General features: G+C 54.6%; 1 protein-coding gene across 1 annotated transcript; it reads left to right on the top strand.

Moving 5' to 3' along the window:
• The first annotated feature begins 3268 nt into the window (after window positions 1-3268).
• On the top strand, window positions 3269-27015 carry SARDH (sarcosine dehydrogenase). The gene is made up of 20 exons (XM_041483937.1): window positions 3269-3578; window positions 4109-4287; window positions 4733-4912; window positions 5254-5377; window positions 5562-5662; window positions 6781-6885; window positions 7274-7403; window positions 9379-9465; window positions 9580-9670; window positions 11441-11582; window positions 13052-13135; window positions 13894-14007; window positions 14535-14673; window positions 15188-15301; window positions 16716-16863; window positions 17366-17459; window positions 23362-23524; window positions 23757-23925; window positions 25093-25228; window positions 26590-27015. The coding sequence occupies exons 1-20, from the start codon at window positions 3269-3271 to the stop codon at window positions 26713-26715; spliced, it is 2736 nt and encodes a 911-aa protein (XP_041339871.1). The 3' UTR covers window positions 26716-27015.
• The last annotated feature ends 244 nt before the right edge of the window (window positions 27016-27259 follow it).

Raw genomic sequence — 27259 nt, 5'->3', positions numbered from 1 at the left:
TGCTGGTTTTGGAAGGTGCTGCCCAGCCAGGTGTTAAGCCTTGGTCCAGGTGCTGACCTTGCCTGGGATAAGCCCTTTCCTCGTGGCTGTTTGGTCTGTTTTAGTGGTGAATCTCCCCAACACTGACCACTAAAATCCCAGGTTTAGGTGCCTGGTGCCTCCCCTGCTGCTGCTGAGCCCCAGCCTGGCCCTGGGTGGGTGGGATGGCACAGCTGGGCTGCCAAAAGCAGCACTGGAACCTGCAACCAAGAGCTGGGCAGTGTAAAAATCTGTTCCCATTCTGTCCTGCCTCTGGGGACATCCCTGCCAGCCCGGGGCTGGGGACACTGAGCCCTTGGGGAGTGGCTGGAGCTGGCAGGTGGGTGCCTCCACAGTGGCTTCATGCCAAAATCTTCTCCTGGGGGTTGCTGCAGTGCAGGGTCTGACACTCAGGAATGAATGGGGCATTGATGCAGCGTGCCCAGCCACGGCCAGGTGCAGTAACCAGAGCAGCAGCAGCGTTCCAGGGGCATTAACAGCAGAATAAATTCCAGCTAGCACAGCTGGTTCCATCCTGCACAGCCCCTGGCCTGTCCCAGGAGTGGGGGGACACACCAGGCATGGGGTTTTATTTATTATTCTGATTTTTTCCCCCCCCAGCTAGAGCAGCTGCTGATGAAATCCCCGCCATGAGCAGGGCTCTGAGCAAACACGGCCTGGGGGCTGCTGGCTGCCCCAGGAACTCCTGCTCCTGTCACAGTGTGACAGCCACCTGCTCTGGCCCTGGCACTGCCCCTCCAGCCCCCAGGCCACCAGCCAGAGCGTGGCCACCTCCCTGTGAGCTCACTCAGCCCAGCCCAGGGCACCCCAAAACCAGGGGCCAAACTGCTGTGCCACCAGGGTGGGGAAACTGAGGCAGGGGGAGAGCTCAGCACAGCCCTGCCCAGCAGCACTCCGTGGGATTGGGGTGCTTTTGGTTCAGGGTCAGGTGCTGGTGGTGCTTCCCAAGCCCCAACTGAGGTTGTGGGGCAGAGCTGAGCCCGCAGCTCCGCTGAGGATGAGGGTGGGGATGAGGACTGGGGTGGCAGAGGCAATGTTGACAGTGTGCAGCACGCCTGGCTGCCTCAGCCCTGCATTCACCACGTTTTCTGTGACCTAGAAAACTCCAGCTGGCGCCTGAGCCGCTGCGCTGCTTTATTTTAGAATTAACCTAAAAATTATAGGGGCAGATTGAACTGTGTAGGCTCCCTCTACACTGCACTGATCACCCCAAAAATTAACCCCCCTCATTCCTGCTCTGGAGTCACATCAGGGCTCCCAGGGGCCGCAGGAGCTGCCACTTTGCCCACTGTCCATCCTGAGCCTGGTGAAGGGCTCAGGCTGCTGAAGTGGACTTGGGCTTGTATTGTTCTAGGTCTGGTCTAACCCAAAGGTCATATTTATAAATTTGGACATGCTGATGAAATGGTTATGGCCTGTCAAACAGAAACACCCCACTGCAAACAGGAGTTTAGACTTGTTTGCAGCCCTGTGGTTGTTCTGAGGAATTTAGTCCGTGGAGAAGCCTGCAGGAACTGGGGCTCTCTCTGTAACACTGAGAAACCGGTTTTGTCCTTGGGAGAAGGAGGGGAAATGCTGCTGGAGAGAGGGGATAAAGCTGGAATAAGGGAACCCCTCAATTCCTGTTCAAACCCTTCCCAAGCTGGGGCAGTTTGGATGCACACTGGGTACCACAGGCTGGCCAGCAGGCAAGAGCAGAGGGATTGGGTGCTGAGGAGCAGAAAAGGGGCACTTCCACTTAAGCTGGATGCTTAAAATCCCCCATAAAACCATCCCATGGCTGCTCAGAGCTCTGCAGGGGTGGGAGATGCTGCCTGGGGGACCATGATGCTGCTGGGACCCCAATCCCTCCCAATCACCAGCCAAAGCCTGACTCTACCCCGACTTCTGCTTCTCTGAGATACCAGCACAAGGCCCTGCAGCAGGACTTCTGTGTCCTGCCCAAACAGGCCCTAATTCCAGGGCTGAAGGAACAACAAACTTTCAGGTTTACAGATCAAAATCAAACCCTTTTTTTCCTACCCAACTCCAATTTAATATATATATATATATTTTTTTTTTTTTTTGGTGTTGCCACCTTCACTTTGAGCTCTTGAGTCTGGCTCGGGAGTGGTGTAAATTAATTTTATCTCTGTTCTTTGACTGGAGCCACTGGGAACTGCAGCAGGGAGGTCAGATGGTGCCTTTCCTCACCGTGTTTGCTCTCTGGCATCCAGCTGACAGCTCCAGCCAGCCCGGGAGGCTGCGAGTCCCTCTGGCCCCAGCTGGGCTGTTTGTTCTCTGCTGGGCACCCAGCCGGGGAGAAAAGCAGCATTTTCCTCCCTGTTTTGAATTTCTCCGCTCTGCCAGACTTTTTGTCTTGCCTGGGAAGCAGCAGAGCCACGAGGAGGGAGACAAGGAGGTAAGTCCCTCTTTTCTGTTGGCTCAGGCTGGCTCTGCTCGCCTCCAAGTGCTGGTTAATATTTTTTGCAGTAGGGGCCAAGAGGACGGAAGAGGAGGAGGAGGAGGAGAGCATCAGAGGAAGGCAGGGGCCCCACCACATCCCGGCAGGGAAAGCCAGCCCGGAGAGAGCCTTGCTGGTGAGTGGTGCCTGGTGGGAATGTGCCGTGGGCTGTCACCAAGGGGGAGTCTGAAGCTTGGGGGACACTGGGGGGACAGCGGGTGCTCTGGTGGCCACGTGGCAGCAAGCAGGGGGTCCCAGAGGGGGGATCCCCAGGGAACACCTTGGTCATGGCCTGTGGCTTGTGTAGGGGGGTCTGTGTTGGCCCCACTGCACCCCAAAATCTTGTTCCAGCAGCAGATCCCCAGCCGTGTCCTCAGCCAGGAGCTGCGCAGGGGTTGCAGTGTCCACAGGCAGGACTTGTCCCCATTTCTCCCCCAGCAGCCACTGCCCCACCCTCTGATCCAGAGCAAACCTGGCACCTTCTCTGTGGCCAAACAGCTCCTGAATTCCAGTGGGGAGGAAAAAAAAAAAAATTATTTTTGAGTCATGAGCGAGCACAGGGTGCCGTGCCCTGGGAATTCCCAAGCCCCTTCTTAAAGGAGGGTGTCTGGGAGCTGCACACACGTGCAGCTGGGATCCCAAATCCTGCTGGGAAAGAATCCCAGCTGCTGGAAAAGGATCCCAGGATGTGCCCAGGGCTCACCAAACCTCCGCCCAGCACCCAGAGAGGTGAGCAGAGGGGCAGCCAGGGATCCAGCCAGGCGCTTTTGGGATGTGCAGGTGGAGATGTCCTACCTGAGCCGTGCCTGGCGGGTCCCCCACCGCCTGCCAGCCCCCTGGAGAAGCCCCCGGCCCTTCAGCAGCTCCTCGGGCCCCACGGCCAAGAAGAGCGTGCCGTACCAGAAGACGCTGCAGGAGGAGGGAGCCGGGAGCGGCCAGCCTAGCCGACCCCCGCCCGCCTCGGCTCAGGTGGTGGTGGTGGGAGGGGGCAGCCTGGGCTGCCAGACCACCTACCACCTGGCCAAAATGGGGCTGAGCGACGTGCTGCTGCTCGAGAGGGACCGCCTGACCTCGGGCACCACCTGGCACACGGCGGGTGAGTGGCGGGCGCGGCTCGGCTGCTGCCCGGGAGGGATGCTCGGCTTTGGGATGCGCTGTGTGAGAGTTTTGGGCTGTAAATGCCGAGAATTTGTGGTTTTTCTTCTGCTGTAATGGTTTTTAAAAGTCGCCTGAATTTGCTTTTTTTTTGCCCCCAAGGTTTATGTGGCTGCAGGAAAAGGAAACATTTTATTTCCACAGTTTCCACCCCGTTTTTAAAGCCGCTTTTATATGGCATGAAGGCAGAGCTACATAAGCTTTTTTCTATTTTTTCCCTACACTTTTGTGGCCCATCCACTCCATAACCCCTTTCCCCCATCCATTAAACGCCCGAAGAGAGCAAAACCCGATGGTTTGTAGCATTCCCACAAATCCACGAGATGGAGCACGAGCCCCGCAGGGTGACACGGGACACACGGGGACCCCGCAGGGTGACACAGGACACACGGGGACCCCTCCCCTGCATCCCGCTCCGGGTGATGGGGAGGTGACAGAGCGTCTGTGGCACCCTGTGCGTGTCCCCCGCAGGTCTCCTGTGGCAGCTGCGTCCCAGCGATGTGGAAGTGGAGCTGCTGGCACACACTCGGGATGTGGTCAGCCGGGATCTGCCGGCAGAGACCGGGCTGCACACGGGCTGGGTGGAGAACGGGGGGCTCTTCATCGCCTCCAACAAGCAGCGCCTGGATGAGTACAAAAGGCTCATGTCGGTAGGGAGGAGCCCCGGGGTGTGTTCCCCATCAGGGTGGGCTGCAGGAGGGGGTTGTTGTGGTCTCTGAATGTTCCATCCCTCACTGCTTTCCCACCCGGACAGCAGGTCCCTTCCAGGGCAGCCTGCTGACTTGAATAAGGCGGCCAAAATCTGTCAAATTCCTCCAAATTTGGCAAAATCAAATCCAGCCTCAGATTTTTGACTGTTTAAATAGTGGTGGCATCGTTTTCCCCATTGTGCAGCATCATTTTTCCAGCTGCACAGGCAGCTTGAATTCAAAAACAGGGTCACAGTCCCTGAAATCTAAGCATCACACCATGCTGGATTTCGGGTTTGGGAGACAAACATGTCCTGGGATTTTCCTTCTCCTCCTCCTTCAGCAGCAAGTGGTGAACAAAGCTTTTGTTCCTTACTGAGCTCCGGGTTTTGCTGTCCCTTGGCAGCTGGGGAAGGTGTATGGTGTGGAGTCCCACGTGCTGACCCCGTCCCAGACCAAGGACCTGTACCCTCTGATGAACATTGATGACCTGTATGGCACCCTGTACGTCCCCAAGGATGGCACCATGGACCCCGCTGGCACCTGCTCAACTCTGGCCAGAGCAGCGACTGCCAGAGGCGCTACGGTAGTTCTTAATTAGTGATTTACTCATTAATGCCTCTTGGTTTCATCCTCTGCCTTCCTCACCTTCTGCTTTCCCACCGGGGCAGAGCTGCTCCTGCAGATTTGGGTCGTTCCCAAGGAGGGTGTTGTCCTCTTGGTTGGGTGACAGTGACAAAGCTGGCAGGAACCATCAGATCCAGGGAAAACAGAGGGTGGAAAAAAGACCTTTAGGAGCAACACAAGGTGCTCAGAACGCTGCTTAGGTTCTCTTTTCCCAGATTTGGAGGCTGCATGTCAGGTGAGGTGGGCTGTCCCTGCCCTGGTGACCCTGCTGTGACTCTGCCCCCCTTCCTGTGCCACCAGATCATCGAGAACTGCCCGGTCACGGGCATCCAGGTGAGAACTGATGATTTTGGGGTGAAGAGAGTGCATGCAGTGGAGACAGCCCACGGGACCATCCAGACTCCCTGCGTGGTGAACTGTGCAGGTACGTGGGACAGAGCGCAGGGGAAGGGGTGGCACAGGGACAGCGGCCACAACTCACGGCTGGCTTTGCTCCCGTGAGCAGGAAAATCTGCATCAGCCCTTGTCCCTTTCGTGGCTGTCCCCTGCAGCTGCGTGGGGGCGTGGGGGATGGAGAGGAGCTCAGCACGGGGCTGTTGTCTCTGCAGGAGTGTGGGCACGGGCGCTGGGCCGGCTGGCAGGAGTGCACGTGCCGCTGGTGGCGATGCACCACGCCTACGTGGTGACCGAGCGCATCGAGGGCATCCAGGTCAGTGCTGCCCCTGCAGCTCGGCTCCTCTGCTCCGGGGGACAGGGATGGAGAGGCAGAAAGACCCCTGCCTCTTCCAGGGACCCCCAGAGCTGTGGCACCTCCTGATTCCTGCCAGGTCAGGCTCTGCTGTCAGGGGAGTGCACACCCTCAGCAGGGCTGTCAGACACCTTGAACAGAGCCAGATTTAATATTTAACGAGGTCACAACTGGCAGGATGTTGTTTTTTCCCCCTCAAGATCTCTGTGTTTGGTGTCTGACGGCAGCATTCATAAAGATCCCAGATCTTTCTGAGCAAGGCCCAGACCTGGCAGGCAGAGGTGTAGCTCTCCAAGCATTTCTAGACTGCCCCTATAAATCTGTTCCTGCCATCTGGCTGCGGAGAATTGCTTGGGAGTTGAAGGAGCCTTCATCCTCTCATGCCCCAGTGCACTGAGGGTGACACATTAATTAGTTTCCATCCTGCTGACACAGTCTGTGCCTGCCCTTTCAGCACCAGGTGCCTTTTTGTAAAAAGTGCTGTGGTCCACGGTTGCATTTCTGTCCCAGTGACTCCACCGTGCCCTACACGGCAAGAAAGGCTCCAGAGGAGAGGCTGCAGCTCGCAGACCTCGGTGCCTCCTGCTCAATCCACTTAATTCCACTTGTCAACACGGGTTGCAGTAGGCCCTACACCGATTCTTCAGTGTTATCTAAATGTTTCCCCATCCATTATTCACAAGAACAAATCCCTCATTCTTCGTGCACTGCTGCCTGCGCCTCGAGCTGCTGCATCCTCCTGCGGAGGCGGGTGGCAGAGGAGTGATGATTCCTGAGCCAGGATCAACCACAGGGGCTGCTCCCCGTCCCCAGGGCACCCCTGGGTGCTGCTCAGGTGTCTGTGTAAGCTGCTCTGTTCATGCTTTGGCCAGGTTAGCTGGAGCTGAGCTGGGTGCTTTCCTCTTGGGCTGCCAGATTTCGGTGCTGAGGGAGCACCCACAGAGCAATCGTGTCCCACCCTTGACAGGTCGCTGCTGCAGGTGCCCACCTTGTGCCCTGGACTTTTCTGGGTGCCACAGAGGTGTCCCCACGGCTCTTGGCCTCCTCTGACCCCTGCACTCCCCCTGCCCGTGTTTCAGAACATGCCAAACGTTCGTGATCACGACGCCTCGGTCTACCTGCGTCTCCAAGGCGATGCCCTCTCCGTGGGTGGATATGAGTCAAACCCCATCTTCTGGGAGGAGGTGAGTGGAGCTGGGAGGTTTTCTGGGGCAACGAGGCAGGTTTCCAGGGAAGCCACCTCGGAGGAGTGGGCGCAGGCACAGCCCCCGAATTCTGCAGGCACCAACCTCTGGTGGCTGGTGGGGAGAGCAGGGGGAGCATCTCCCCTTTGGGGCTGTCTGTGACACAGATATGCAGTGCAGAGGCAACAGGAGAGCCAGAAGCTGCTGTGCCCATCCCTCTGTCCTTAATTCAGACTACACGTTTGTCTGGGTTGTTCAAGAAAAATCCAAAATCCCGGAGATTTAATGCAGCCTTGATTTATCTTCTCCGAGGCTGCCGGAGATGAGGTGGTCTCGCACAGTCAGCCATCCTCTGTTCTGTGCCCTGATTCTTGTTTCTCCTCTTTAGGTATCTGAAAAATTTGCTTTTGGCCTCTTTGACCTGGACTGGGATGTTTTTATGCAACACATTGAAGGTGCTGTCAACAGAGTGCCAGTCCTGGAGAAAACAGGAATTAAATCCACTGTCTGTGGGCCAGGTAAGATGGCTGTGGTGACCACGGTGGTGGCACCGTGGTGGCTGGGTTTTTCTGAATATTTTGCTGGAGGAAAAGGGAAACTTTATAACCTGAGGAGAAGAAAAACTCTCTGAATGCAGAGAAAGTGCTGCTGGTCTGGCTGCAGTGGTGGCATCTTCCAAGGGGTGGCATTCCAGGCCTAGCCTGGGTGGAGAAATAGAACCACACATTCAGAGACTCACAGAATGGTTTGGCTTGGAAGGGATCTTCAAAGATTAGATAATTCCAGCTCCACTGCCATGGGCAGGGACACCTTTCACCATCCCAGAGTGTTCCAAGCCCCATCCAACCTTGCCTTGAACACCTCTAGGGATGGGGCAGCCTGTGCCAGGGCCTCCCCACCCTTGTTGTAAATAACTTCTATCTTAGAATTTCTTATAATCTTCTCAATTTCTTATCATCTCAATTGTCCCTCTTTCTGTTTAAAACCATTTCCCTGGGGAGCTGACTGCCTTGATTTAGTCTGGTAATGAATGGATCTCCAGCTGATGGTGTGGCTGCTGGACTGGAAAATTAAGAAGCAGATGTTTTTAAGCAGTGGCTGTTATGTTACCAAGTGTTATCTCCTGTAATTATTTTTACTACTTGCTCCTGGTCTAGTGAGGTTAGATTTACCCAGATTCACATCCCTGGTGTGGAGTTAAAGCCATCCCTGCAGTGGCAGCTGGAGGTGGTGCCAGAAATTGAGCCCAAGCCTTGTGCCCTTGGTTTGCCCTTAAAATCCACTATACACCAAGAAATCAACTATGATAAAAGTCCTTTTTGCTGAGGCACTTAAAGGGAAACTCTTTGGGTTGTGTGAGGGGAAAGTAGGGCATGTCTCGTGCCCTGCAGCAGATCAAACATGATCTGTACGAGGTGGAGACCTTGGCCCTGGGTCCAGTGGTTTGATTGCACTGTGAGCAGAGCAGATCTGCCTGCTGGTGGGTGAATGTCTCCTCTTTGTCATGCAATAATGTCATTTTCCAAGGCTCAGCTCTCCTCCTTTTCTCCTTCATGATTGAAACCAGCAGCCTGTGGCAGCTGAGTCATGCTGGGCTGATCAAATGGCAAAGGCTTTGTCCCCTCTGCTGTGGTCACCGTGCCAAGGTCCCTGGAGCCCTCCCCACCCATCCAGGGCAAAGTCAGCTGTGCTGGCAGGAGAGGTGCTTTGGCTGTTGCTCCATTAACTCCCTGAGTTTGTAGCCTGGAATATCTGTACAGGGATATTGGCACGTGAGGAGCTGCTCTGGTGGCAGTGGAAATATTCTGGCTCTGCTCCTGCCTCCTCTGGAGCAGTGGGATCAGGGGAAACAAAGTGGGCATTGCTAAGTGGGGGAAAACCACACTGAACTCAGTTTTCCCTCTCTCCTTTTCCATGGATGGATGGATGCACCATCCAACACCAACACAGCACCATCCAACAGGGAGGAGGATTGCACACCTCTGTCAGGGGCTTGCTGTTCTCCCTGGTGAGGATTTATAGAGGGATTTCCATGGCTGATGGCCAGTAGAATAGCACTGGCAGCAGGAGACGCTATGAGGACAGGAGAGACATCCCCAGCTGAACCAAGTGGCTCAAAGTTGTGGAATTTCCCAGCAGGAATTGGCAAAGGTGGAATACACCATCAGGAAACCAGATGTTAAAATGGCTACAAACAGATCAGTGCAGCCCCCTTGGTTGGGGGATTGGGAAGGAAAAAAGAGCCCTCACAGTGCCTCATTCACCTTCTCTTGGGGAATTCATTTTGCTTCCCAAATTTTCAGGCTAACTCCAAAAACCTGTTCTGGGCAGTGCTTGGTGTTGGTCCAGTCTGCCCCCACTGACCTCTCTGGGAGCAGGACGAGGTCAGCACGGGAGGCTGCAGGAAACCTGTTTGTAAAGTGTGTGACATGTCCCCAAATGTGTGATCCCCCTGTCCTGGCCTCGCTGGCACATCCCCTCCCTGTTTTCCAGAGTCATTCACAGCTGACCACAAACCACTCATGGGAGAAGCTCCAGAAGTCCGAGGCTTCTTCCTCGGCTGTGGCTTCAACAGCGCCGGTAAGAGAGACCTGAGGGGCCACACCCTGCTGGCATGGGATGCCAGGGGTATCCTGGCATTCCCCAGCCCTGCTTGGCCTCCTGGCCGCGTCTGCATCCTGCCCTATTCCGCAGGGATGATGCTGGGAGGTGGCTGTGGCAGGGAATTGGCTCACTGGATCATCCACAGCCGGCCGGAGAAGGACATGTACGGCTACGACATCAGGCAAGTCACCCAGCTGCCTCCATGGGCATCCCTCGTCCCTGCTGGCCCTTGGGGATGCTTCCAAGGCAGGGCTGGCATCAGGAATGGGTGTCCAGGCAGCGTGTGTGTCCCTCCAAGGAGCTGGAATCAATTACAGGCAGTGGCTTTAATGAATGCACACGTGGGGTTCGTCTCGTTTGCCTCATTCCACTCCCACACAAACAGCTTCCATCAGGCACAAGGAGATCGTGGTGGTGGGGAAGGATGGAGTAATTATGTTTGGGTTTTGTTGTTCAATTAGAGCCGTGCCTAATCCTCTGAGTTAATAATCAGGGGGATGATTTCAACAGCACAAAGATTAGCTCTGCCCCCCTCTGCAGCACCGCCCGGGCTGGGAGTTGTGACCGTGCAGATGTTGGCTCAGTAATTGCTTTTGACTTGCTTGATTGTCTTTGATTGGGTTTGGGCTTTCTTACAGGGCTGTAGTGACAGCAACCACCTTCAGTGGTGGTTGCTGTCACTTCACAGCTTTGTCCCTTCAGTCAGGGACAAAGCTGTGAAAACCTCACGTTGCTTTAGTGGCCGAGCTGGTAAATGCCACCTTGGCTTGGGCTGTGGGAGTGAGGGAGCTGCAGAGATGGGGGAGATGCCTCCAGCTGCCCCATTCCACCAGCTGGACTCGGGATGGGGATGGAGAGATGGAGAAATCCCAGGCTGGGCACTGGGTTGGCACCAGCACAGCCTCCCTGACCCCAAGGGACCCCAGCCCTGCTCAGAGCAGCCAGGGGCTTTCCACCCAAACATCTCCCATGTCCCATGTGCCCTGTCATCAAGCTGTCAGTCCCATTCCTTCCTTTTGGTGACAATTACCAAGCTCCTCTTTAAATAACTCCCTTTTCCACACATTTCAATATTTATCCTCTCAGAACATTTGCTTGTAAATATTTCATCTGGCAGCTGTTGGCCGCTTGCTGCTGTCAAAAATTCAGCTCGGTGGTGAAGGGGCTGAGGCTGATGGGGCAACCAGGGGTGCTGGTGACATGCCATGTGCCACCTTGTGCCAGCAGAAGAGGCAGCTGCTCTCACAGCTCTTGGGGAGCATCACTTGTATTCCTTGCAGGGCTGAGCCCCATGCCCTACCTCTCCTCTGCACCCTGTCAGCCAGGAGGGAAGCTGAAAGTATCATTTTAAAAGTCCATAGAAATGGAATTTTGTCCTTCATGCCCAGCCTGGCTCCCTTTCTGCAGCCCTGGGAAAGGTGCCACTTGTGCCCAAGGCTGCTCCTCATGAGTTACAGGTCTCTGGGATTAACAGCCTGACCATGGGGAGCTGGCACATTCCTTCAAGGAGATTTTCTGTTTCAAAGATGGAAATACTTCAAATGAATTAAAGATTTTGGGTTTTGTTTATATTTCAGCCTGGGAAGAATTGGGTGAAAAATATAAGGAATGTCTAGGGCTCATTTCCTCATCAGGGCTGTGTTTAAACCTGAGGCTTTTCCCATGCTGAAGTGAGGCAGAATTAACCCCAAATTTCTTTTTTTTTTTCCTATTTCTCTCCTCAGCAGGGCTGCTTTCTGCTCCCACTTGCTCTGGGGTGGGGCAGCTCCGCTGGTCAGCACCGTGGTGTGGCCAGCACCGAGCCCTGCTTGCCTCCTCTGCTCCTACCCACGAAACTGGAGCAGGAATAGCAATTTTACACCAGCAGCTGCATCCACCCACACCTGGCTCTGGTCCAGAAGGCCATGAGCTGGTGGGCTCATCCAGGTGTTGCCATCTCCTTGCCTTCCAGGAGGTTTCACCACTCCCTGACCGACAACAACCGCTGGATGCGGGAGCGCAGCCACGAGTCCTACGCCAAGAACTACTCCGTGGTCTTCCCCCACGATGAGCCCCTGGCAGGACGCAACATGAGGAAGGATCCCCTGCACGAGGTGAGGACACGGCCTGGGCTGGCCCTCACAGCAGCAAAAAGGAGCTCACAAGGAGTGGCTGCTGCTGTGTCCTTGCCCAAAGCCTCTGTGCTGCCATTTATCCATCCTGGGAGATCCCTGCTAGATCCCAAAGCTCACGTGAGGGTTCTGGTGCCATGGGTGGTTTAATGGTAGAGAGCCTGAGAATTCCCATATTTAACTCAGCAGATGTGGATTAAGAACCTGGTGATGATCACTGGGCAAGGGAAAAGGGGAGAGGAGAGCCCCGAGGCTGAGTCCATCCCAGAGGAGCTGAGAGGGCTGAGGGTGCTGACTGCTCACAGGAATCTCCTGCCCCTGCTCACCGTGTCCTGCTCACAATTTAGCAGCAGTTTATCCCCAAAACAATGTCTCTCACCATGGAGTGAGGCTGGCACAAGGGAAGAGGGATGTGCCTCTGTGGAGGTGGTTTTGCCAGCACCCCCTAAGTGGCTTTGCTCCCTGGAGCCACCAGGGCTCCCTCCTGCTCCAGCCCCTTCTTCACACAAATATCCATAGGCGAACACTCTCAAGATGCAGCACTTGAGACAAAAACCCAATTCCCAGCATTTTGCTGCACCAGCAGCTCAGAACCCCTCAAATCCCTCGAGACACTCAGCTTGACTCAGCACCGGAGCCTCATCCCACTGCCAGCCCCAGCCCCAGCCCTGGCAAAGCCACATTTCCCAAGCCCATTCCTGCTTCTCTCTGATTGACATCACACCATTCCCTTTCCAACTGGAGGACAGAGGCTCGAGCAGTAAAACAGACACCCCTGCCCGCCAGCCCCCGGTGTTTGGTTGACAGCTCAGTTGTTTTCTGTCACTGAGGATGCAATTTATTTTTTAATAGCACGTCTAATAAGTGATGCCCACTTGACTGACAGGCTGGTATTTATCCATGCAGCTCCAGAACATGTGCTGTGTTTTATAAATAGGCACTGAATGATTTCTGAGATGTTCAACAAAATCTATTCTTTTCCGAATTGAGGCTCCAAACAAAAATGTCTTAATGGATCCCTAATTAATTGCGTGCAGAGAGGTTTTCCTGTGAGCTCAGAGGAGGAATGAGAAGGTTGCTGTATAAATATTAAATGTTGTTATATAATTACTCTGTAAACATGGTGGGGAATCTTGCTCTCTGCATGTAGCATCTCTTGGTCAGCAATTTGGGCACCCTAGGGCAGGTTTTGGTGGGGTGCTCTCTGCCTCTTGACCCCCCCTTGAGGAAAATATCCTGCCTGAGAGGGACAAAAATCAGGCAATTTTTAAGTCTGACACTGTTTTAAAAGACATTTGGGCTGAGTTTGGCTGTTGATGGCCAAACCAAGGGGTCACAAATCTGGTCTTGAGCCCACATCTGCGCCCAAGGAGGGCAGCTTGAGTGCTGCTCAAAAAGCTGTGAAGGGAATTTTTAAAAAAAACCTGTTTGCTCCCATTTCTCCTGTGCAGGAGCTGCTGCGACAGGGCTGTGTTTTCCAGGAGAGGCACGGCTGGGAGAGACCTGGCTGGTTCAGCCCTGGGGGAGCAGCCCCGGTAAGAACACCTGGGGTTTCGGGGGGTCTTCAGCCTGGAGAGACCAGCTGTGGGAGGACCCATCACCATGGGCAGGGATGGGTGGGCAGCCATCACTGAGAGCAGGGATTTTGGGGTGGGGACCCCTCACCATGACAGGGATGCTGAGGTGGGGATCCATCACTGAGGGCAGGGATGTTAGGATGGGGATCCATCACCGTGGCTGGGATGTTGGGATGGGGATCCATCATTGTGGGCAGGGATGTTGGGATGGGGATCCATCACCATGGACAGGGATGCTGTGGACTCCTCCCCATGGGCAGGGATGTTCTGGTTGGACCCATCCCCATGGGCAGGGATGCTCTGGGAGGACCCATCCCCATGGGCAGGGAGGTTGGGATGGGGATCCATCACCATGGACAGGGATGTTGGGATGGGGTTCCATCACTGAGGACAGGGATGTTGGGATGGGGATCCATCATCATGGGCAGAGATGTTGGGATGGGGTTCCATCCCCATGGGCAGGGATGCTCTGGCAGGACCCATCCCCATGGGCAGGGAGGTTGGGATGGGGATCCATCTCCATGGACAGGGATATTGGGATGGGGATCCATCCCCATGGACAGGGATATTGGGGTGAGAACCCATCCCCCTGGTGATCAGGGATGCCAGGGTGGGGACCCACCACCCAGCCATCTCTCCAGGAGCGGGGTGAATGTGACAAAGAGTCCTTTGGCTTCGGCCTCACATCCTCTTCCTCCCTGTGCCCCTGTCCCCAGGTCCTGGACTATGATTACTACGGTGCCTACGGCCACCAGCGCCACAGGGACTACGCCTACAACCGCCTGCTGGGGGACGAGTACACCTTCGACTTCCCCCCTCACCACCACATCGTGAGTGGGGCTGGCAGCCCCTCCTGCCCTGCCAAAACTCCCAGAGCGAGCTGGGGGGACATGGAGGCAGCAGAATTTGTGCCCCATCGCTGCTTTTGGGGGAGTTGGTGATGCTGGGAGGGAGGGGAAGCTCTGAAACGGTGAAAAATGTCTCAAAAATATGAAGAGAAATGTGTAGCCCGTGCTCAGAAACCTCAGGGGAGAGGCCATGGGAATTATGTTGCTGCTTTCCTGAAGTGTTGAGAGCAGCTTGAGGGGGGGGAAAATCCAATCTGATAAAATTTGGGTGTTATTAATGACAACTGTCACTGAGTCAGCGAGGTGAGGAATGGGATCAGGCACTCAGGATGGCCTGTCAGGCTGGCTCCAGCAAATACCTGATTCTTTCAGGAGCCTTTTGAAGCCTTTAAAGGCACCAGGAGAGTGTCCTGGCATTATTTCCCGTTATGTAAATGGTTTGATTTGTGTTTCCCTTTGTGGGCTGAGAGCACGGCTCAGCCTCAGCGCTGTGTTTGCTCTAATTGCAGATCAAGAAGGAATGTTTAACGTGCAGGAACGCCCTGGCTCTCTTTGACATGTCTTATTTTGGGAAATTCTACCTGGTTGGACCTGAAGCTACGAAAGCAGCCGACTGGCTGTTCAGTGCTGATGTGAGCAAAGCTCCAGGTACAGCCTCAGCTCCTCCTTTTGCTGGGGAAATCTCACCCCAAAGCAACCCAAGGGAACCCAGACTGGCTTTTCCTCTCAGTGCTGCCTTCGCAGAGGGTTTGGGAAGAGGCTGCTCTGCCTGTCCTCACCCCTGGGTTCTGCCTCCTTCACACAGGGGCTCAGTGCTCTGAGCCGGGGGATGAAGAAGGGAGGTTCCAGCTGTGGCTCACATCTGGAGGTGCAATGAGTGCTGAGTAAATCAAGCACAACCCTCAAACAAGCCAGCTGTGGCTTGTTGTCCCTTTTCCTAGGCTGGGAAGCAGCTTTGGGCATTTCCAAGGATGCAACATCAGCTCCTCACACAGGAAAGGGACAAAACCATCATTCCTTTCCCCATGCCGGTGCTGGCACACGCAGGGTCGATCAGGGCAAAGCCAGGATCGGTGATTTAATGTCGGGCACACCTTTTCTCGCTGCCCAGCGGCTCCGTGCCGGGCTGGCTGATGGGCAGCGGTGCCCGTGTGCCCCGCAGGCTCCACCGTGTACACCTGCATGCTGAACCGGCAGGGCGGCGTGGAGAGCGACCTGACCGTCAGCAGGATCAGCCCCGGCACCCCGGGCTCCCCCCTGGCCCCCGCTTTTGAAGGTAAAAAACCCCGACTTCTGGCTGGGTTCACCCTCCCTGAATTCCCAGGTTTTCCTGCTGTCTTTTCAGCCGTGTCAATGCACACAGAGAGTTTTCCAGTCCTGAGCAGGTTTGTGCCAGCATCTCCTCCCTCCCTGCCCCGCTGGAGGGGCTGCAAGCACAGGGCTGATTGGATTTTCCTAATGGCAGCCACCTGGCTTTTTCCACCTCTCTCCTCCGGTGCCTGTAACCCGATTATGGCCCCTGTCCCCAGGGCCCTGCGCTGCTCATCGCTGTTATTGGGTTTGTCCAGCCCTGCCTGGCAGCTCTGACCTCTGTCCCAGCCCTTATCAGCTGCAATTAAGGGGGACTGCAAGGCAGCAGAGGAGCCCTGGGGGCAGGAATGGCATCAGGCAGCTGCGGAGGAGGATGTGAGCTCCGTCTGGCCAGGCACAGGGTGAGAGCTGGGTGGCCACAGAGCCCTGTCCCCATGCTGTGTCACCCTCAGGTGTGCCATGGGGCAATCTGCTGTGTCACCTTCACAGGGCACCCTCACCACCCTGTGTCACCTTCAGGTGTGCCATGGCAATCTCACCACACTGTGTCACCCTCAGGTGTGCCATGGCAATCTCCCCACACTGTGTCACCCTCAGGTGTGCCATGGCAATCTCACAATGTGTGTCACCTTCAGGTGTGCCACGGCAACCTCACCCTGTTTGTCCCAGCAGCGTGGGGTGCCTGTGATTTTTCCCTCCCTTGTGGGAGAATCCTCCTTGCCTCCTTCCCTCCTGTCTGGGACAATGGCAGGGGAAGCAGGGTGGGAAGTGGCTGGCAGAGCTGCAGGCTTTGTGGGGCACTGGAGGTGTTTAATCACAGCAAAGTCTATTTTTCCAATTACAGTAGGTGGCTGCACTTATTATCATTATGACAGAATACCAGAGAGCAATTTCGTAGTGGCAGGAAAGACAGAGGGAAGATTGATTACATATTAATCAGCTCTCAAACACCATCCCTGGGGATTTTTTCACCCAGGATTACTGAGGAGATGAAATTCCTCCTTGCACACAGTAGGAATTGTGCTGTAGTGGTTACGGGCAGCATTCCCTGCTGCCACCTGTCCTCACAGCTCCCTCCACACTTGAGGGGCTGGACAAAAGTGCAGATGCTTTTGCTGTTGTTCTCAAGGAGTTTTTTCCTGTGATGCTCACACATTAATTCACTGTTAATGGTTTTCACTGTGCTGAGCCCCACAAAAAGCAGAACCCCAAAGCCTTCCCTAATCCCAAAACTCTTTAACCCCCCCCTTTTATTGTCAGTCCCCAGCAGGGGCTGTGCAAGCTGGGGATGCTCAGGGCTGCACTTCAGGCTGTGCAGAGCAGATCCAGCCCAGCCCAGCCCTCCCAGCCCTGAAAGGCTGCCCGGGGCTGTGTTCCAGGGGATGGCTACTACCTGGCGATCGGCGGGGCTGTGGCTCAGCACAACTGGTCCCACATCACCACCGTGCTGCAGGACATGAAATTCCAGTGCAAACTCCTCGACTGCTCGGAGGAGCTGGGCATGATGAGCATCCAGGGCCCTCTGAGGTGAGAGATGTGAGCCCCTCCCTGCGACCCGACCTGGGAGGGAGGGAGGGACTGAGGGGTGGAGGGAGGGATGGAGGGAGGGATGCAGAGGTTGAAGGAAGGAGGGAGGGATGGAAGGGAGGGATGGAGGGATGGAAGGAGGGATGGATGGAGGGGTGGAGGGAGGGATGCAGAGGTGGAGGGAGGGATGCAGGGATGGAGGGAGGGATGGAAAAGAGGAATGGAGGGATGCAGGGATGGAGGGAGGTTTCCCTCAGGTGCAGCTCCCCGTGTTGGGCAGGGGTGGGTGTGAGCCCCATGCCAGCGAGTGCTGATGTGGCTGGGGTATCACTCCATTTTCCATGGAGCTGAAATTTTGAGGCTCCCACAGCACTGCACATCAACCACCTCAGCTCCTCTTTGGAGTGAGAAGTCTGTCTTGCCAGCAAGATGAGGGAGCAAGATTTGGGCATATAACCCAGCTGAGTGCCCTCACTGCTCCCCCTTTGCTGTTTCCCCACAGCCGTGCTGTCCTGCAGGAGGTGCTCGACACCGACCTCAGCAACGACGCCTTCCCCTTCTCCACCCACAAAATCACCACAGCTGCAGGATGCCAGGTAGGAAGGAGCCACTCCTTGAGCTGCCCAGGGAGATCTGGGCTCTGTGCACCCACCAGCCAAGCACAGAATCCCAGACTGGTTTGGCTTGGAAGGGACCTGAAAGACTGTTGTATTGCACTAAGTGGTTTCTTTTGGTTTTTTTTTTTTTTTTTTTTTTTTTTTTTTTTTTTTTTCCCTGGGTTTTTTTTTTTCGCTCCCTTGTGGGAGAATCCTCCTTGCCTCCTTCCCTCCTGTCTGGGACACTGGCAGGGGAAGCAGGGTGGGAAGTGGCTGGCAGAGCTGCAGGCTTTGTGGGGCACTGGAGGTGTTTAATCACAGCAAAGTCTATTTTTCCAATTACAGTAGGTGGCTGCACTTATTATCATTATGACAGAATACCAGAGAGCAATTTCGTAGTGGCAGGAAAGACAGAGGGAAGATTGATTACATATTAATCAGCTCTCAAACACCATCCCTGGGGATTTTTTCACCCAGGATTACTGAGGAGATGAAATTCTTCCTTGCACACAGTAGGAATTGTGCTGTAGTGGTTACGGGCAGCATTCCCTGCTGCCACCTGTCCTCACAGCTCCCTCCACACTTGAGGGGCTGGACAAAAGTGCAGATGCTTTTGCTGTTGTTCTCAAGGAGTTTTTTCCTGTGATGCTCACACATTAATTCACTGTTAATGGTTTTCACTGTGCTGAGCCCCACAAAAAGCAGAACCCCAAAGCCTTCCCTAATCCCAAAACTCTTTAACCCCCCCCTTTTATTGTCAGTCCCCAGCAGGGGCTGTGCAAGCTGGGGATGCTCAGGGCTGCACTTCAGGCTGTGCAGAGCAGATCCAGCCCAGCCCAGCCCTCCCAGCCCTGAAAGGCTGCCCGGGGCTGTGTTCCAGGGGATGGCTACTACCTGGCGATCGGCGGGGCTGTGGCTCAGCACAACTGGTCCCACATCACCACCGTGCTGCAGGACATGAAATTCCAGTGCAAACTCCTCGACTGCTCGGAGGAGCTGGGCATGATGAGCATCCAGGGCCCTCTGAGGTGAGAGATGTGAGCCCCTCCCTGCGACCCGACCTGGGAGGGAGGGAGGGACTGAGGGGTGGAGGGAGGGATGGAGGGAGGGATGCAGAGGTTGAAGGAAGGAGGGAGGGATGGAAGGGAGGGATGGAGGGATGGAAGGAGGGATGGATGGAGGGGTGGAGGGAGGGATGCAGAGGTGGAGGGAGGGATGCAGGGATGGAGGGAGGGATGGAAAAGAGGGATGGAGGGATGCAGGGATGGAGGGAGGTTTCCCTCAGGTGCAGCTCCCCGTGTTGGGCAGGGGTGGGTGTGAGCCCCATGCCAGCGAGTGCTGATGTGGCTGGAGTATCACTCCATTTTCCATGGAGCTGAAATTTTGAGGCTCCCACAGCACTGCACATCAACCACCTCAGCTCCTCTTTGGAGTGAGAAGTCTGTCTTGCCAGCAAGATGAGGGAGCAAGATTTGGGCATAAAACCCAGCTGAGTGCCCTCACTGCTCCCCCTTTGCTGTTTCCCCACAGCCGTGCTGTCCTGCAGGAGGTGCTCGACACCGACCTCAGCAACGACGCCTTCCCCTTCTCCACCCACAAAATCACCACAGCTGCAGGATGCCAGGTAGGAAGGAGCCACTCCTTGAGCTGCCCAGGGAGATCTGGGCTCTGTGCATCCACCAGCCAAGCACAGAATCCAGACTGGTTTGGCTTGGAAGGGACCTGAAAGACTGTTGTATTGCACTAAGTGGTTTCTTTTGGTTTTTTTTTTTTTTTTTTTTTTTTTTTTTTTTTCCACTGGGTTTTGTGTTTTGCACGGAATAGTATACAAAAGATCATCTTGTTCCACCCCCTGCCATGGCAGGGACACCTTCCACAGTCCCAGGGTGCTCCAAGCCCCATCCAGCCTGGCCTGGAGCACTTCCAGGGATCCAGGGGCAGCCACAGCTGCTCTGGGCAGCCTGTTCCATCTCCCTCTGTTAGGAATGTGTTTGCCTCCTCTTCATTGCAGAGAGGTGTGGTTTTTGCAGGAAAAGGCCAAAACCCAGGGTGAGAAAAGGGTGTTTCCCTCCCTGACTGCCTGGCAGTGCCACCCTGCTCTCCCAGCCCTCCCAGGGGTGTCACAGCACTGAGCCTGGGGAAGGGACAGGGTGACTCATGGCTTTGCAGTGATGCCAGAGGAACAAGAGATGCCTCCATGGATTAGGGCAAGCACCAATGATGAGATCTACCTGACACTCCAGACACTTTCCATTTCCCCCTCCTCATAAAAAAACAGGGACAATTTAATGCAAAGCCTGTCAGGTACTGGCAGTAGGGACTGGGCAACCTGGGAGCTGCTGTTTGATCACAGGAGAAGCCTGACAGCCCTAGGCTTCCTGTACAGCACGGATCATCCTGCTCCTGCCCAGGCTTCAGGGCTCACATATGCCCTGAAGCTGTTGATTGAGCTTGAACACCCTAAATAGAAGAGTTGATGACCATGAAGTGTCATTTTTCTCAAAGGAGAATGTCCTGGGAAAACCTGCTGCTGGCAACTTTGGGTATCAGAGAAAAGCTTTAGCAAGTTTCCTGGAGAAACTCTGGTTTCTCAGTGCTGTTTATCCTGTGTGGAATATTCCTATGGTTGTGGAATATTCCAGGTAGAATTTGTACCTGCTCCTTTCCATGGGAATCCTGGGCAGACCATGATCCCAGAGCATCCCTCTTCTGCTGGATGAGCTGGCTGGGAGGAGGAACTGTGCCCAGAACTCGCTCTGGTTCTCAGGCTGGAGCCTGGTGGGGGATGAAGGAGGAGAAGGTGAAGCAGTAAATCTCATAAAAGGCAGCAGGAGAGCCAGGAGCTGCAGCAGGCTGGATGTTAAGGAAATTGGGTTAAGCCACGTGCGGCCACTTTTCATTCAGAATTAAAATGGCTTTAATTCGACTGCAGCTGCCTGCTGAAGAGATTGCAGCTAAATCAAATTAGAGCCTCTTGATTTGTGAGCTACAGCCTGGTCTGGCCTTAAGGTGGTTTAACTAAGGGCCAGATCTTGCCCAAGACAGAATAATCTCCAAACCATTGCCATCAATGCAGGCTGGGCTTTGGGTGGTTTAACTAAGGGCCAGATCTTGCCCAAGACAGAATAATCTCCAAACCATTGCCATCAATGCAGGCTGGGCTTTGGGTGGTTTAACTAAGGGCCAGATCTTGCCCAAGACAGAATAATCTCCAAACCATTGCCATCAATGCACACTGGGCTTTGGGAGCCCAGCAGCTCAACCCAGAGCGAGTTCAGTGTCCCTTGGAAGGCCTGGGGGACTTCAAAGCCAATCCACTGGTGCAGGTTGTCCAAAGTATTGGATTTTAGTCTCCATCAATCCTCCCCACACCCTCCCTTGTCAGCCTGAAGCAGACTGATATCATCTTGTAATAATCTGCTTCTGCCCTAAGAAAGGTGTAGAAATGTTCCTGTCTCCACGGGTGTGATGAGTTTATTTGCATTTCACTTCAAGTTTGTTATAAATAATCCAGTCCTTCGAGGAAGACAGAGCTGGCAGAAGTTTTGTGGATTCTTTGGAGTGTAAATTCCCTGATGGACAAAGAAAAGCTCTTCTGCCTGAGGGGTGTGAGCTGGGAGGGGACTCCCTGCCTGCTGCCAGGGCCACCCTTCAGGAGGTCTCCTTTGTCCCACTGGACAATGAGCAGCAGGGACCCCATCCCACGCTGAAATTAGAGTGGAAGGATTGCTCAGGGCAGCAGGCTGAAGCCTTTGCTGATATTATCACCTTCCTGGTGGATTAAACTGAACCCAGCATCTTAAAAAAGTTATCACCGAGATTTTCCTGCATTAACTCAGTAGTTGAACAAAATCAGCTGGAGTCAAAGGAGAGTTCCAGCAGAGTTAATGACTCTGGAAATTATGGATTGGTTTGTGAGTTTATATATAGAGTCTCTCATTGTATGGAACAGCAGAGAAAGGTCCCCCTTTGAATCTCACTGCTGGAGACAGGCAAAAATTCAGGTTTTCGTTTTCTGTGGTACCTAGAATGCTTTTGAATTGCTGCACAAAAACCCAGGAATGGATGCTATTCCACAGCTCCAGCTGGAAGAGCTGTTCCTATGGGAATCCAGCAGAGCTGCTGGGTCCAGCCCTTAGCATTCCCCTCCGTGGTGGGATGTGAATCCTGCCTGGGGTCCCAGTCCCTGTGCTGAGCTGATCACCGGCACCCCAATTTTCCAGGGTTGCCTGTTTCCTGTGGGGCACTGCTCCTGCTGGGATGCTCATTCCCCTGGAGCAGTGGTGCTTTGAGAGGAAGTTTCTCCCAGGAGTAAGTTGCTCTTGATTGTATAGAGCACTTTAGCTGCAGTCCCAGGCGGGGTTAACGAGCCGGGAAGTTGCCTGTCAATCCCCGGAGCATCTCCTGCCGCAGGGAAGATGGAAGCTGGCTGGCAGCAGCCTCTTCTCAGGCTGTTCCCTAATTAGATGACACCTTTGTGTAGAGGAAAAGGCTCCTCTGAGCCCCTTGTGCCCGTGCTCCTGGGGAAGGGAGTGCCAGCCTTTGTGCCTGGCTGCGGGGCTGTGCCAGGGGCCAGGGCAGGGCTGGCTCCTGGCACCTCAAAATAAATCCCCCATCCTGTGTTCCTTCCTCCTCCCCACTCCTATTGCAGAGGTTAAGGCTTCTTACAAATTAAAAATATAAATTCAGCTTGAGGATGTGATTTTGGTGCTAGGGGAAGCAGGAGTGGATTTGGGTTGCCAGCTGTGCCCCCTGGCCACGCTGGCAGCACAGAGCCCAGCCCTTGGGCACTTCTGCCTGCTTTGGGCAGCAGCTGCTGGTGTCTGCATTTGTCCCCGGGGTTAGAGAGCTCTGCTTGGGGCAGGAGCTCAGCAAATGGCAAAATGCAGCTTCTGCCCCAGCCCCAGGCAGAGCCAGCAGGGCCAGGCCAGCCCAAGGCCACCAGAGCCAGCCTGGAGGTGTGTTCTGAGCTTTGTTAACAGCACAGATCACAGAACTCTGGAGTTATTCTCCCTCCCAAAGCCAGCTCTGTCTGCAGTGGATGTGTACCCAAAGGGAAGAACCAGAGGGGTTTTGTGGGGGAGGAAGTGGAGGAACACAATGGGATGAATCAGAGGGAAAGGCAGCTCAGACTCCAGGGCTGTCTCCAGGGAAGGTGCCTGAGTTGGGCCGGTCCCAGCCGGCCTGGAAAGCTTTGGGAATGGAGACTGTTCCAGAGGGACAGCAGGAGGGTGCCTGGGTGAGAAGCTGGTGGAACACAGGCAGGGCAGGCTGTTCCCTGGGACTACAGCCAGGCTCCATCCCCGGGAATGAGGCTTCTCTGGAAAAACACTGAGTCCCCTGTGCTGATCTGCTCATTCCTCCTTGGGGCTTCTGGCTTTTGGTGTGGAGCTAATGTGACAGCACAGCTTTGGGACACCACCTCCACGGGAACCGTGAGCATCTCCTGGTAGGACTGGGATGTGCCCAGGAGCCTTGGGCTGCCTCTGCTGTGGGAGCACTGTCCAAGGAGGGAACATCAGCAGTGATGAAGTGCCCCAAGAGCAGGACAGTCCTGTTGGGGACCAGCTTCCCTGTCTCAGTGGGTCAGCAGAGGGAGACAAAAGCTTGGCTGGAGCTGGAGCATCACATCTCACCCCAGCCCTGGAGTCTGTAGCCAGAGCATGCTGCAGCAGCCACCTCTGCCCACTGGCACTGATGGTAGCTGGGTTTGAGGTGCCAGGCTTAGGATGTCCAGAGATGAGAAATTCACTCTGAGCCTGTCTTGGTGCAAGAAAGGAGAGCCCAGAACTGCTTTCCACCACAAGGTTATGTGACATTCCTTTTCCCCTGACATGGGGGAAAGGACAGCCCTGCACAGCCCAGCTCCACCACGGGAATGTTTGCCCTCTTGCCTTTGCAGGTGCGTGCCATGAGGCTGTCGTTCGTGGGCGAGATGGGCTGGGAGCTGCACGTGCCCAGGGCTGACTGTGTGAAGGTTTATCGGGCGGTGATGCAGGCAGGAGCCCGGCACGGCATCGCCAACGCCGGCTACAGAGCCATCGACAGCCTCAGCATCGAGAAAGGTCCTTGCTGTGCTCTCAGCAGCTCTCTCTGCTTCTCCTCCAGCGGGGGGACTGGGGCAGGGAGCTTTTCCTCAGCTTTGGGGTGGTCAGTGTGAGTGGAGGGTCTCGGAATGCTGAGGATTCCCCTGTGGGCTCCTCTCCAGGGTGTTTTATCCACGTGAACGAAGGGCAGTGTCAGGGGCAGGGGTGCTGTGACAGGCCCAGTGGGTGACCCCGTGCTGGCTCCCTGCAGGGTACAGGCACTGGCACGCAGACCTGCGCCCCGATGACACCCCGCTGGAGGCAGGGCTGGCCTTCACCTGCAAGCTCAAGTCCAGCATCCCCTTCCTGGGCCGGGAGGCTGTGGAGGCACAGAAAGCCAAGGGCATCTTCCGCCGCCTGGTGTGCTTCACCACTGAGGAGTGAGTACCACAGGGGAGAGAGTGAGTACCACTGAGGAGTGAGTACCACAGGGGAGGGAGTACCACAGGGGACTGAGTACCACTGAGGAATGAGGGAGTACCACTGAGGAGGGAGTGAGTACCACTGGGGAGTGAGTGAGTACCACTGAGGAGTAAGTACCAGTGAGGAGTGAGTACCACTGAGGAGGGAGTACCACAGGGAAATTAATGAGTACCACTGAGGAGTGAGTGAGTACCACTGAGGAGGGGGTACCACAGGGAAATTAATGAGTACCACTGAGGAGGGAGTGAGTACCACTGAGTGAGTGAGTACCACTGGGGAGGGAGTACCACAGAGGAGAGAGGGAGTACCACTGAGGAGTGAGTACCACTGAGTAGTGAGTGAGTACCACTGAGGAGGGAGTACCAACCACAGAGCAGTCAGTGTCACTGCTGGCTCTGCTCCCTGCTGCAGCTCCCAGCCCAGGAGCATCCCTGGAGCAGCACCTCCACCGAGCCCACCTGTTGGCTTTCCTGGCTTTTACTGAGAGGTGTTTTAAAAGATTTTATTCTATTATCAGTTTTGATGAAGGGTGAGATAGAAGAGATGTAAAACCCAATGCTACTTCATCAAATGCTAACCTATTTCTTGGTTACAATATTTTATAGATGTTTTTCAGCCTATCAGCTTTTGCTACACCATGCTGTTATTACTTCTAACACCAGTCACCTCTATTTTTACCCCAAGTGGTCCTGCTACCATGCATCTTTCACACTTCTAATTCTCTAAAATATCTGGTCTTTTTGCAAGGCCATATTTTGAAGCTTGTTTCTACTGCAATGTCTCTCTCAACAATGTAATCTTTACAATTCTTTACAAATCCATTTCTCACACACACACACACAGGTGCCACACCTTGACAGCTGTTTTCCATGCTCTAATTCCATCTCTAATTTAAATCCCACCGCAAACTCCCTGTTGGGTGTTCGGTGGGAGCTGCAGGCGCTGTGAGCGTTGATCTTGTTTCACCCCGAGGTTTTGCAGATTGGGCTGGAGGCACTCTGCGTTCAGCACGGAGAGGTGGATGAGCCCGTGGGCAGTGGGAGCCCTGGCACATGGGCTGGCCTGGGGCAGAGCCCTGTGCCCTGGAGAGGCTCTGCTGTGGCAGCTGTGCCCTTGCCTTGCAGGAAGGTGCCCATGTTCGGCCTGGAGGCGGTCTGGAGGGACGGCAAGGTGGTCGGCCACATCCGCCGGGCAGATTTTGGGTTTGCCATCGACAAAACCATCGCCTACGGCTACATCCGAGACCCTGCAGGGGGCCCGGTGAGTGCAGAGCCTCAGGGTGGCTGTGCCTCCTGCCCTGCAGTGCCACAAACCCACTGTGTCACCTGGGGTGCCAGATGGGACAGCAGCTCCCTCGTGCAGGCTGGAGGGTGAGGGGTTGGTGACAAAGTTGGCGTCATTGTCACTGTGTGAGGCCCATGCACTGCTCAAGTGCTGCCTCAGGTGTTAATTGCAACCAAATATTTAATTGCAGCAGCAAATTCACTTATGTTGTAGGGAGCAATGACCAATAGGATCAGGGCAAGGTTTTAATTAACCCTGGGAGACTCCTGGGTAATCAGCCATGTGCCCTCATTAAGCAGCGTGCTGTAGGGACAGAGGTTGGGGTGACATCTCCAGGGACCTTTCCTGTGCCATCCAAGAGCTCTGTGTGTGCTGTGATTCCTGCTCTTGCTTGCCTTGGCTTTTCATCCTGCATCCCTGCAAGAGTCCCAAGGCAAGTGGCTTTGTGGGCCAGTTGCCCCAGGAATGCCCTTTTCTCCCAGTGATGAATGTTCCTTCTCCTTCTCCTTCTCCTTCTCCTTCTCCTTCTCCTTCTCCTTCTCCTTCTCCTTCTCCTTCGTCCTCTCCTTTTCTCTCTCCTTTTCCCTCTCTCTTCTCCTTTTTTCCCTTTCCCCTCTTCTTTCTTTTCCCCTTTCCTTTCCCCTTTTTTCTTTCCATCATATACCTCCACAGGGAAAAAAAAAGGAAAAAATTTTCAAACACTCTTTTTTTTTTTCTTTTTTTAAACAGGGTACTTTTAACAGTTCTCTTCCTCCTTTCCACACATCCTCTTGGGATGGCAGAGCTGGCTTTTCTGCAGAGAGCAGATGTGTGGGGGTTCCTTCTCCTTCTCCTTCTCCTTCTCCTTCTCCTTCTCCTTCTCCTTCTCCTTCTCCTTCTCCTTCTCCTTCTCCTTCTCCTTCTCCTTCTCCTTCTCCTTCTCCTTCTCCTTCTCCTTCTCCTTCTCCTTCTCCTTCGTCCTCTCCTTTTCTCTCTCCTTTTCTCTCTCCTTTTCTCTCTCCTTTTCTCTCTCCTTTTTCCTTCTCCTTTTCCCTCTCTCTTCTCCTTTTTTCCCTTTCCCCTCTTCTTTCTTTTCCCCTTTCCTTTCCCCTTTTTTCTTTCCATCATATACCTCCACAGGGAAAAAAAAAGGAAAAAATTTTCAAACACTCTTTTTTTTTTTCTTTTTTTAAACAGGGTACTTTTAACAGTTCTCTTCCTCCTTTCCACACATCCTCTCGGGATGGCAGAGCTGGCTTTTCTGCAGAGAGCAGATGTGTGGGGCGGCTGGGAGCTTTCCCAGGCGTGGGGCTGGGATGCTGGCACCCTAGAGGGGTTTTTCCTGCTCTGCCTCGCAGGTTTCCTTGGATTTTGTGAAGAGTGGCACCTACGAGCTGGAGCGGATGGGAGTGACCTTCCCGGCCCGAGCTCACACCAAATCCCCGTTCGACCCCGACAACAAACGCGTGAAGGGATTTTACTGAGGGCTGCTGGCTGCCGAGAGGGCAGAGGAGCTGCGGGCTGAGCTCCCGGCCCCACCTGCCCCCAGGCTCAGCTGCAAGAGCCGGGCAACCCCCTGGAACCCGCCGAGTCAGCGTGGGTCAAATTAGAGGGGACAGGAGGAAAAGATTCCAAAAAGTGCCAAGACTCTGCTGCTCTGTTTGCCCACTGCAGCAATAATTCTTTTCCGTGGGTTAATTGGCCTGCAAACAGCGTTTGGTCTCACTGCGTGTGAAGTGGTTTCAATTTTTGGCTTTGCTGGAAACTCTTTCCCCTCAAATGTAGTTTCGCTCTGTCTGGGAATGAATTTTTTTTAAACTAGCTCTGTTGTTCATACATCTGGAGCCTCCAAACCTGCCGTCCCTCTGGTCCCTTGCTGTGTCTGTCCCCACATGGGTGTCACCTCATCCTGGGGACCCTGCTGGGGTGGGAAGGGGCAGGAGTGCAGGGTCACTGCCCAGGCTCACGCTGTGGGTTCCTCTCTGCAGGGCTGTTTTTGTGTCATGGAACCATGGAACAGCTTGGCTT

The sequence above is a fragment of the Pyrgilauda ruficollis genome, unplaced genomic scaffold (genome assembly GCF_017590135.1).
Source record: "Pyrgilauda ruficollis isolate IOZ18807 unplaced genomic scaffold, ASM1759013v1 scaffold62, whole genome shotgun sequence".
Classification (NCBI taxonomy): domain Eukaryota; kingdom Metazoa; phylum Chordata; class Aves; order Passeriformes; family Passeridae; genus Pyrgilauda; species Pyrgilauda ruficollis.
This window is presented reverse-complemented; position numbering and strand designations above follow the sequence as displayed.

Excerpts from the sequence above, each read along its gene's own strand:
- SARDH (XM_041483937.1), top strand. The coding sequence starts at position 3,269 with ATGTCCTACCTGAGCCGTGCCTGGCGGGTCCCCCACCGCCTGCCAGCC. Across the intron at positions 7,404-9,378 it reads ATCCACTGTCTGTGGGCCAG|AGTCATTCACAGCTGACCAC; the intron begins GTAAGATGGCTG and ends CCTGTTTTCCAG. Across the intron at positions 23,926-25,092 it reads GTGTGCTTCACCACTGAGGA|GAAGGTGCCCATGTTCGGCC; the intron begins GTGAGTACCACA and ends CTTGCCTTGCAG.